Here is an 11,156-nt window from a genome sequence, read left to right as displayed (position 1 = left end):
TTTTATAAAATGATCATGTCATATGATCACTGACATGTTACATGGTATTGAAGGTATTTTGGGTTTGATGACTGGACGTTTCTGTTAGAAACTGATTTGATGACGGACTCAAAGATTAGATTAACCTATTAGGAACAAACGAGGAGTGTCAAAAGTACAACTTTGGAGTACGTTATGACATTAAGTCAACAAAGTATGGTAAATGAAGAAGGTAAAGAGAAGAAGAAGGCAAGAAAGCAAGTGAAAGTGAGTACAGAATTCAAAATGGGATGTTTGTGTTTCGACTTTATCTTTTATAATGGATTGGTATTGACATGATTATTGAGCAATTGACATGGCTAATCAGTTATTAGCTTTAATGTTGTTTAAGTGTTGAATCTGTTGAATTGATCGTTGACTTAGCAATCGATAATCAATATGTTAATTATACAATTAAGATATAATATATGAGTGTTTTTTTAACATTTAGTTAAACACTAATAATTGAATAATAAAAAAAAAATTACTCAAACATTAGTTACTAAAATATAAATTTTTATAATTGACTTATTAAAATAAAAAATAATCTAAAAATAAGTGACTATTTATGTATTCTACCAATAAATTAAGTATTTTGTATATAAGTTAAATCGCTAATCAACATTTTGATTTAGTTATTGCTTACTGCACACTCAAATGAAAAAAATTAATTAAGTCGACATTCATTTGTAGTTTAATTACCTTTTTAAAACTTAGTTGTAATGTTAAACTGAGTGCAAAACTAAAAGATTTTCAATTTTCATTTTCAAAATGAAAAAATAGTTAACATATTTATTGGCCGAAAAAAAACACTCTCAACATTTCGGTGAAAGGGATCGTGCACGAGAGCAGCATTAAATAGGACCACCGCTCACAGCCTAATCCTTTAGGATCAGTCACCGGAACTCATCGTTTTTAGGCCAGAGCATCTTTCATGCCCCTCTTTAAGCCTACTTACAGCTCAGTTCCCGTCATTCTTTTCCAGCCATTCATTTTAATCCACGTGTCTTTAATCTCCTTTCTCCACCTTTGTTCCTCTCACTGCGCCGCCGGCTCTCCCCTTTCGCTACTCCTTCCCTCATTTAACCAAACCCCTCCTTCTAGTAACTTAAATATTTCGCCAACGACCGATCGAGTTGGGTTTTTATTTTTTTTTATTAAATGTCCGCTCGAGTTTTTTATTATTATTTTTTTTTATTTTCTCTGATTTCAGCTTCTTAAAATCAACGTTGTTGTTGCGTCGTGGTTGAGAAAGTTTTTACCCAGCCAAACCGTAACCAGGCTCACCGGATTCTTTCTCTCTGTCTCTCTCGGCTTACTCCGTCAAACTACACGCCAACGGCAATTCCTTTGCTCAAAACACCATTGTTTTTTGAGTGTCATTTTGTAGTTGTCTCCACAAATTGTTCAAAAAAAAAAAAAAAACAAAAGAAGTCTTCACTCTCTCTTTGTCTTTCATAAAAGCCAATTCAAGAACTTAAGAAGGAAACAAGAGAACCATGAAAAGTTTAACTGCAACCGCCTTGCTCCGGCGTCACGTCTGCCTTTTTCAATACCAGAATCTTTTAGTTCTTTCATTCTTTTAAAAACAAAAGAACGACTGGCCCTATGCATCCTTTTTGCTGTGTTTCAACCGTATCCGATCATTCCCCAGTCAAGCCTTTACGCGACCACGTCATCTCCATGCCTCCTCCTCCTGTAACAACCGTACCAACCACTTCCTCTTCCGCTCCAGCCTCCAGATCCAACTCGGCCCGATCCACGGTTCAATTCAAGTGCCAGTCCAATCAAAACCATCACAGTCAACATCATCTTAATAGTAGCGTGGATTTGAATCGGATGAGCCAGAGAAACGGGACATCGTTGGGAAGAGAGGTTATGACGGCGACGGCTCCTGCTCCTCCGCCACAAGTGGATGTGAAGATAAACGACATCGTAGGGAACGGGATATCGGGAGTGCTTTACAAATGGGTGAATTACGGGAAAGGTTGGAGACCGAGATGGTTCGTTTTGCAAGACGGAGTTTTATCATATTATAAAATACACGGACCTGATAAGATAGTTGTTAGCCAAGAAACGGAAAAAGGATCCAAAGTTATCGGCGAAGAGTCTCTCCGTATTATCTCCCGCCATCGCAATTCCATTTCTCATCATTCCCAAAGCCGTCGCAAACCCTTTGGTGAAGTCCACCTCAAGGTCAAAATAAAGAAAAATGATTAACCAAAAATAAATGAATAAAGGAAAAAGAAAAACAAATTTGATTCGATTTTTGAATTTTTGAATTTTTCTCAGGTTTCCTCTATAAGGGAAAGCAGATCAGATGATAAGAGATTCTCGATCTTCACCGGAACTAAGAGGTTTCATTTACGAGCCGAGACGCGGGACGATCGGGTTGCGTGGATGGAGGCGCTTCAGGCGGTTAAGGATATGTTCCCTAGGATGTCCAATAGCGAGCTCATGGCTCCGATGGACAATGTGGCGGTTTCTACGGAGAAGTTGAGGCAGCGGCTGTTGCAAGAAGGGGTAAGCGAATCGGCTATCCAAGATACCGAGCGGATTATGAGGGGTGAATTCTCAGCGTTGCAGATCCAGCTGGTGTTGCTTAAACAGAAACAATGGCTTCTGATCGAAACCTTGCGTCAGTTAGAGGTATATGTTATCAAAATTTAGAAAATAATACGCTGCTTCCAGTCGTCATTCAATTTGAAAAAATTGATTGGTTGTTTCAAAAGAATTACTTGGATTCGCTATTCCTTTTTATTTTATTCTTTTGTATAGAAATTATGAAATGGTGTGGTTTTTAAGATATATTTGTGTCTTTTCGTGATTGGTGTTTGTTGAATTTCTATTGGAGAAGGGTTAGTTGATGTAGGATTTGTCTAAACCAGAGGTGACATTTAATAATATTTCAAATAAAATTTCATAAGTATTTTTAATCTTGAACAATTATGTCATCTTCCTTTAGATTACTATTTCCTTTAATTTCATCTGATAGAGAAAAGTAGTTGGTCTAAAGCTAGTTAATTCTGGTTGACTGTTGAAATCCTTCTGTGGGCAGATGGATATTGTTGAGACGAGGACCAGTAGAGTTTTTCTTTGTATGTACCTCGAAAGTGTGTATGTGTTTGTCCATGAAGGGTTGCTATTGATTTTCAATTGTTGATGTTTATAGAATGATGTTGGTAATTGAACTTTTATTAGCATTCAAACTAGCTGCACGTAATTTTTGAAAATATTTTAAATTTATCTTAAGCACATTTTTGGATGTTGCAGTGCTGGAATATTTGATTTTTAGGGATGACTCATGGTAATTGGTTTCTCTAACTAGAAATGTATTTGAATGCCAGTTTCAATTAGACAATTATTCCATGAAGGAATATTTTGATGATATTTTGCTTTTCTAAAAGGAAAAAAGTTTTAATTCGGCTACTTATCTTTATTTAAGGCAAAATGTAATTTGGAAGCTTTTCTGCTAATATGCCTTGTTATTGTATGTTGTTGCCAGTAATACCTCTTGCTAATACTTCATAGAAGTTGGGATGAGTCTGATCTTATATGTCTGTCTTTTGAGGAAGTTACTTAATCATTGGTGGTAGCATGATTGATTTAAGATAAAATAGATGTCAATAGTTGTGAGACATTTGTTGTGGGGCTTGTGGCAATCTTGATGATGGCATTGATGGTGTGACAGTAGAAATTGTGCTGGTGGTTGGATCAGTGATATTTGGGGTGGGTTACTTGATTGGAGCAAATTAGAGGAGTATGGCCTTTAAATACTCTGAAGTTTTTGCTTCATGATAGAAGAATTTTTTAGTTCCTTGACAAGCAGTTGATATACTTTAATCACAACCGAGCATTCTTCTGACCAAGTAGCATTGAGTACACAAAAAAAGCCTAATTCTCATATTTCTTGGTGGCTTTTTTTTTTTTTTTTTTGGAAGGGGGGGTTGGGGGTGGGTTAAGGTTAGACTTTCTCTTTAATGGAGTGTCCTTGTTATGTGGTTTTTCTTTGAGATTGTCAACATGTACAATATATAGGTAATTGGAAGCTTACTAACTTCAGCTTTGGCCTTTTAATTAACTCTTAAAAAAAGGTTACTTTCCCCTTTCTCAACATCTACAATTCTGTTGTTTTATGGCCTGGCATCTGGTATTTGGAATGGATTAAGCATCAATTGCCTGTCAAGAGGGTTACAACACTGCAAGAAGTTGGTCTGTTCATAAGCATGTTGAGGGAGGTAGCTTTTGCCTTGGTTATTAGTTATTCATTAGAATCTCAGGAGTCCTGCAAGTTGTAAGGCACCTTAAAGTGGTTGAGTTTCATTTTACTTTTTTCTATAGTGAAATCGTTGTCTTTTGGTATTGCAGCAATATGCATGCACAAAAAAGGTGCTTGGCTTTATCTGCAATACATATTTTTTTTATCTTACTTCTTTAAAGTGAACCATAGCAACTTATTTTCACTCAATAACTGCTCTTATCCGTAAAGATTAACTTCTGAAACAAAGGTTTTAATTCTTCTTTTTGCAATCTTCTGCTGAGAAACTGCTATTTGTACTTAATTTTGTAGACAGAAAAAGTTGATCTGGAGAATACAGTGGTCGATGAGAGCCAAAACAAGTTAAATGATCTAGGGGCTTCCCTTATGATAAGGCAAGACAAGTCTAGTGGTAAGATATCAGGCAGTCAAACTATTTATTATAGCTGTTATTCCGTAAGCTAATTTATGCTGAATTGTTTCTTATACGCTGAGACATGTGGTTGGTATTTATAATCAATGTTCACAATTTGCTATTAGTTCAGGAAATTCTTTTTTGTTTCATTAGTTATGTGCCTGAGTATTACCTGTGCTTGTTTGTAGACAACTTATAATGCTTGTTAACGAGAGGTTCATATATCTTGAGGTGGTTTTTACGTATAGCACACGTCTGTATGGTTTCTTGTCAAACTGCCCTTGCCTACTTGAATTCAAATAAAGGACTTCCTTTTTACATTACTAAACTATTAGTTGGTTCATGTCTGTGCGTCATATTTGTTAGCGCTTGTTACTTGTTCCATTTAATAAGTTTATTCTTCTTTCTTTCAATTTCATGTCATTATCTTGGCTTTGTATCCCTTTTCTTGTGCTTTTTTCTCCCTTTATTTTATACAACATTAAGTATAGAGATGCACTCCCAGATAGGCAGGAGCAGGATTTAGACGTGGTCTCCACGGTCTTCCCTCCCTTAAGGGAGAGTACATGATCATTGGGCCACAGCCACATCCCATGCTTGTCCTGTTCTGGTTCTGACTTATTAAAAATAGTTATAGTGCTGATTGCTGGGTTTTATAAATGGTATATGCTGTCTTCTTTGGTTTCATTAACATTCAAGTCATTGTTATTACTTTATTATTTTCATAGCATTGCTATCTTTCATTGATTTTTCTTTCTTTTCTCTCTGTTCAAATTCTTAGTCAGAAGGAAGTGTAACTGACACAGATTCATTGATTTTTCTTTCTTTTCTTTTTGTTCAAATTCTTAATCAGAAGGAAGTGTAACTGACACAGATGATGATAATGAAAGAGTTGACGCTGCAGAAGAAGAAACTGATGAAGATGACCATATTTTCTTTGACACTCTTGACATTTTGTCGTCAAGTTCTTTCAAAAGCAGTGGATCTGATTTCCGGACATCATCTTTCTCTTCAGATGATGAAGGTATTAATGCGGTTGCTTCTGAAGATGACGTTGACACCTACATCAAATCAGTTGAAAGTAACTTTCCTTACATTAAACGGCGAAAAAAGTTGCCTGACCCAGTTGAAAGGGAGAAAGGTGTAAGTCTTTGGTCAATGATTAAGGATAATATTGGGAAAGACCTTACAAAAGTTTGTCTTCCTGTTTACTTCAATGAGCCTCTCTCTTCTCTTCAAAAGTGCTTTGAGGATTTGGAATATTCATATCTGCTTGACCGTGCAGATGAATGGGGGAAAAGGGTAAGTCTTTGAACTCCGTAATATTTTGTGTTAGAGAACAGAGCATTGGTTGTAACACAAAGTTTTCCTACTATAATATTTATCTATCACAACATCACTTCCTGCTTAAATGTAGTTATACATGTGGGCTTTATTTGATTTTTCAACTTCTTTTTCTCTCTTTTACACCTATTTTATACTTGACCATGCAAAAGGCTAGTTGCAATGCTTACAGCAGTTCATTCCCTTCATAAACTTTGACAGTCAGAATCTTTGGTAAGATTCCCCTGAAACTCATAATTTTTCCGTCAAAAACTTGCAGGGTAATAACCTCATGAGAATTCTTAATGTGGCTGCATTTGCTGTGTCTGGATATTCTTCAACAGAAGGAAGAATTTGCAAACCGTTTAATCCATTATTAGGGGAAACATATGAGGCTGACTTCCCAGATAAAGGTGTACGCTTCTTCTCAGAGAAGGTTTGTCTGTACTCAAGATAGTCTATCATTGTCTACTTTTTCTTTTTCTGCAGTTACACAAATTGTCATTCAAACTTTAAAGCATATTAACCTCACTTCTAAGGCTAACCTTTGATTGAAAAAAATGCCTGGTTCTCCTGGTCAACCCAGAGTGTTGCTTCAACAATCAAATTCAATATGCACAAAATTTAAAACATTTTTCACGTGTAAATCTCAGACATAAGAATATTGCCCTTAATTTTGACTTCACACTTTCTATGTGAGATCATTTCACCTGTTAGTACGGTAAAGTGACATTGATCCTAGTTTGCTAGGCCTGATGTTAAAATTGCTTTACTGCATGAGCTTTGCAAATTTAGTATATTATTGATCCTTAGGTTCACAGAAAGGCAGAGTGAGGATTTCCTTTTTTAGCCTACTCTTTTTTTTTCTTCTGCTGCTTCGTTTTTATTTTTGGTCTTAATTCTCATAGAAAAACTTGCTATGTTAAAAACTTTGGTTTAGATTCAACCTCAGTAGAGCAAATAAATAGGTGGTAAGGAATAAGGAAGCACAGTTAGTAGATCATCACCTAAAATGATATTGTTTGGGTGCTTAACTATAAATGAAGCTAGTGGCTTCCTATCCATTGGTGGAAACGACATCCTTATGGTCAAATTACTGGGGAAGGGAAACATGAGTGTGTGCCAGAGACTTTGAATCTCATAATTTGAAACAAGTGTTAACAAATGGGAATGTTAATAGGCATCAATATCCTTTTACATTATTTAGGGTACTGGGAAAAGAACAGCACACTGCTTAGTATTTGTTTCCCCGAGTTCATCTCTTTATCCTATTTTGTTTGCTTCTGTTTTAATATTATCTATGAAGTTGCTGATAATTATTCCATTTTTGGTGTCAGGTCAGTCATCATCCTATGATTGTAGCATGTCACTGTCAGGGTACAGGATGGAAATTGTGGGGTGATAGCAATTTAAAGAGCAAATTTTGGGGTCGCTCAATTCAGCTTGATCCTGTTGGTGTTTTGACCTTGGAGTTTGAGGATGGAGAAGTGTTCCGGTGGAGTAAGGTATAACTCCAAAAGTTAAAGAACAAATATATATGTACATACACACATATTTGTTGTATAAAATTTGGAAATGATCTTTCTTTTGCCAGGTGACAACATCAATATACAACCTTATACTGGGAAAGTTGTATTGTGATCACTATGGTACTATGCGAATTGAGGGGAATCGTGAATATTCATGTAAGCTGAAATTCAAGGAGCAATCTATCATTGATAGAAATCCTCACCAGGTGATCTTTCATCTTCCTCAAAATAATTTATTTACTAAATTATATCAACTCTTATTTTAATAGAATTATGATAATGTTCTATTATCCTCTTTTTAACCATCATTGACATTTATCAGTTTATAGTTTATAAAACTTTGTTGCACTTCAGGTGCATGGTATAGCTCAAGATAGGAATGGAAAGACAGTGGCTACATTATTTGGAAAATGGGATGAGAGCATGCATTATGTGAATGGAGATTCTTCTGCAAAGGGAAAAGGACAAGAGTCTTTATCAGAAACCCATCTGCTTTGGAAGCGGAACAAGCCTTCTAAATATCCCACCAGATATAACTTAACACGTTTTGCCATTACATTGAATGAGCTCACCCCTGGTCTAAAGGTGATTATTATTATAATAGGTTTGTTTGGATTTATAAACTAGGCATCCATCTAACGCCTTTAGTGTTGGTATGAAAATTCCATTCTTGTTTATGTCATTTCTTTCACATACAGGGAGTTATGCAAAGACATATATGTGTGTGTGTGTGCGCGCATATGTATGTATGTATGTATGTATGTGTACATACATACATATACATACATACATACATACATACATATATATATATATATATATATATATTCCTTTGCATTATCCCTTCAATTCTTGAATTGCAATATTATAACTAGTGCTTTGAAGGACACCTCCCTTGGGTGCTTCTATGTTCTAATAATTTGACTTTTGGTAATGAATTTTTTGGTCCTAAGTAAAGACTGAATTAAATGTGTCCATTTGAATCTATAAGAATGAAATGGAATGATTTGAAACCAATGCACTGTCTAGATACCCTATGAACTGCTTTGCGGTAATTGTGACATTGATTATAATCTCCTTAATGTATGCAGGAAAAGTTGCCTCCTACAGACTCAAGGCTGAGACCTGATCAAAGGTATCTGGAAAATGGGGAGTATGAAATGGCGAATTCAGAGAAGTTGCGGTTGGAGCAGCGGCAACGACAGGTAAGTTTTAGGATTCTTTTCTGCTTTGTTGTCAATTCCATGTGTCGATGGTGCAAATTGGCCAGGGATGAGTTAGAGTGTCAAGGAACAAGTGATATATAATTACATTTAGACGGTGTGTTGGTTAGTGAGGAACACAGATGACCATGAAATTTTTCGTTGTTTGCTTTTTTAGGAAACGATGAAGCTAACACATAAACCAAAGTTGTGGTTTGCTCATTCCAAGTTTTAGGCTCCTAGTTGAGAATAAAACCTTAATGACATAAACATTCGAGACCTTTTAAAAACTGACCAGCAAAAACTAATAATGTAGTAAATGTATAAACCATGAGTGGTGCATATGAAGGTATAGCAGCAGGATATAATATTAATGTTTAATGTTTTACATTAACTCAATTTGTTCTGAATGATTGATCTTCTGGTAACTGAATGGAGAATATATGAGCTGAGCCAAACGTGTAGAGATACATTAAAAAACCAGTGCACTGCATCATTGTGGAAACAACAATATCTTCTGGCAAGACATGTTCTTGAAAGTTGTCTCATAACTCATCTAGCTGCTGACCCAACTGCCGACTATGATGTCAATAGGACCTGCCCAACCTGCCCATCAATGTAAACCATGTCTTAAGTTGCTTTTTTTTTCTTCTTTCCAACCTTATGCATCATAAGCAGAGATTTTATCCTAGATTCTGTGCATGAAATCAATTTAGATTATCATTTTTTGTTGATTACTAAAAAGCCCACTTTCTTGTGATCAAAACCGGGCGGTAAGAGCAGTTAGAAGTTAGAAGTCACAACCTATCGCATCTTGAGTGCTAGTTTCTCTAAATTATTCAATGAACGAACTACTAGGTGACTTTATTGTGACTTTCCTTTCCAGTGTTGGAATTCAAGGAACAGTATCTGGATTTATAAATTAATGAAACAGTTCTCAACATCCAAAGTGCTACCTAATGGCCAAAAAATAAAAAATATAAGTGCTATCACAACTATAATTTTGTTTAGAACCCTCACTATGATGCTTGTTATCAGTTTAGTTATATTGCAGGTAAACCCTATGGAGGTTTTTAGCGAAACCTGGGTTTTGTTTTCTTGATGGCCTTATGGTTAAAGGATTTAGCAAATAGCTTTATGGTTGTATTTGGTCTCATTGGATATTTTCAATTGGGATTCAGGCTCGGAAGATGCAAGAGAGAGGTTGGAAGCCAAGGTGGTTTGCAAAGGATAAAGGCAGTGACTCGTATCAATACATTGGTGGATATTGGGAGGCTAGAGAGCAGGGGAAGTGGGATTCATGTCCTGATATTTTTGGCCAAATCCCTTCTGATCACCTCCTTGACTAAGCGCAAGCTGCCTGTCTTGCTTCTTGATTCTTTTGCAATTTTTTCACGAGATATGGGGCAGGCACACATCCACTGGGCCAAGAAGTTTGGGATGCCCCATGACAAAAACAACAATGTAAGTAGATTAAAAAGGTTTTAGAAAACAATAGAAGAATATTATTTTTCCCATCCTCTTGCTTCTCAATTCGTATCTGATGATGTGATTGTTACCCAAGAATTGGGTTTCGATGGAGGAATTTTAACTGTAACAAAATACAGAAATTTAACGGAGTTCTATTGATACAGAATACAAGACAAATTTCCAGAACTGAACTTCTAAAGCAAGTTCAAGTGAGGTACATATCATTGGTCGTGTCCCTCAGCATACAAGGAGCATCGTTAGCATTTAAGTACATTTTTTCCAACATTTATTGATAAAGACATGTTACTCTTGGTTCTTGATTTATGATGAATGATATGTAATTCTTTTATATCCAATTTAACTTTGAAAAAAAATTTGTATATAAATTGAATGAATTTTGTTATGTTTGCCATCGATTTGATTAATTAATAAATCTTAAAATATTTTTTTATGATTGTTTATGAAATTTAATAAATGAATATAAATAAATAGAAATCCAATATGTTTATAAATTGTTTGTTAAATGCTTTCTTTACTTACATTTTTATTTTATAAATAAATTAAATAAATTTTATTATATTCGTAATATGTTTGTTATATTTTTATCTTATAAACAAATTAAACATTAAACGAATTTTATTATATTTATAATTTGTTTGTTTATTAATGAATCTTGAAATATTATTCAAACTAAAAAAATTAAATATATTTACAAATGGTTGATGCACCGAACATGTTTACAAATTTGTACACAAACATTACTATCGTTTACATCCCTAAAAAAAAGCTAGCACTCAGACCAGCATTGGGCTTAGGCTGGTGTTGTTTTTAACCTTTACTTAAAATAACACCTTAATCTATATTTATGGAACTGTATTAACCAAAAAAAAAAAGATCGGTTCTGCAGTTCTGTCGGAAGGATGAATGTCCAGCAAAGAAAT

The 11,156-nt window shown here is 35.1% G+C and overlaps 1 protein-coding gene across 7 annotated transcripts; it reads left to right on the top strand.

The window, feature by feature from the left end:
- The first annotated feature begins 1,156 nt into the window (after positions 1–1,156).
- LOC111297387 (oxysterol-binding protein-related protein 1C-like) lies at positions 1,157–10,666 on the top strand. 7 transcript variants are annotated; one of them, XR_002691104.2, is made up of 11 exons: positions 1,157–2,214; positions 2,311–2,667; positions 4,589–4,688; positions 5,548–5,993; positions 6,295–6,450; positions 7,352–7,519; positions 7,609–7,749; positions 7,898–8,128; positions 8,635–8,748; positions 9,927–10,209; positions 10,380–10,666. XR_002691104.2 is itself a non-coding variant. In XM_089758325.1 (10 exons), the coding sequence occupies exons 1-10, from the start codon at positions 1,627–1,629 to the stop codon at positions 10,092–10,094; spliced, it is 2,469 nt and encodes an 822-aa protein (XP_089614451.1). In that variant the 5' UTR covers positions 1,157–1,626; the 3' UTR covers positions 10,095–10,666. The 7 variants fall into 7 exon arrangements, 3 of the variants coding, with proteins under 3 accessions (XP_089614451.1, XP_022747916.1, XP_089614452.1); XR_016340895.1 differs by having other exon boundaries at positions 8,635–9,363; XR_002691103.2 differs by having other exon boundaries at positions 5,545–5,993.
- The last annotated feature ends 490 nt before the right edge of the window (positions 10,667–11,156 follow it).

This window comes from Durio zibethinus, chromosome 3, assembly GCF_047325235.1.
Source record: "Durio zibethinus cultivar Kanyao isolate XHJ-2024 chromosome 3, ASM4732523v1, whole genome shotgun sequence".
Taxonomy (NCBI): Eukaryota; Viridiplantae; Streptophyta; class Magnoliopsida; order Malvales; family Malvaceae; genus Durio; species Durio zibethinus.
The sequence above is the reverse complement of the archived record's forward strand: the minus strand, read 5'-3'. Positions and strand labels throughout refer to the sequence as shown.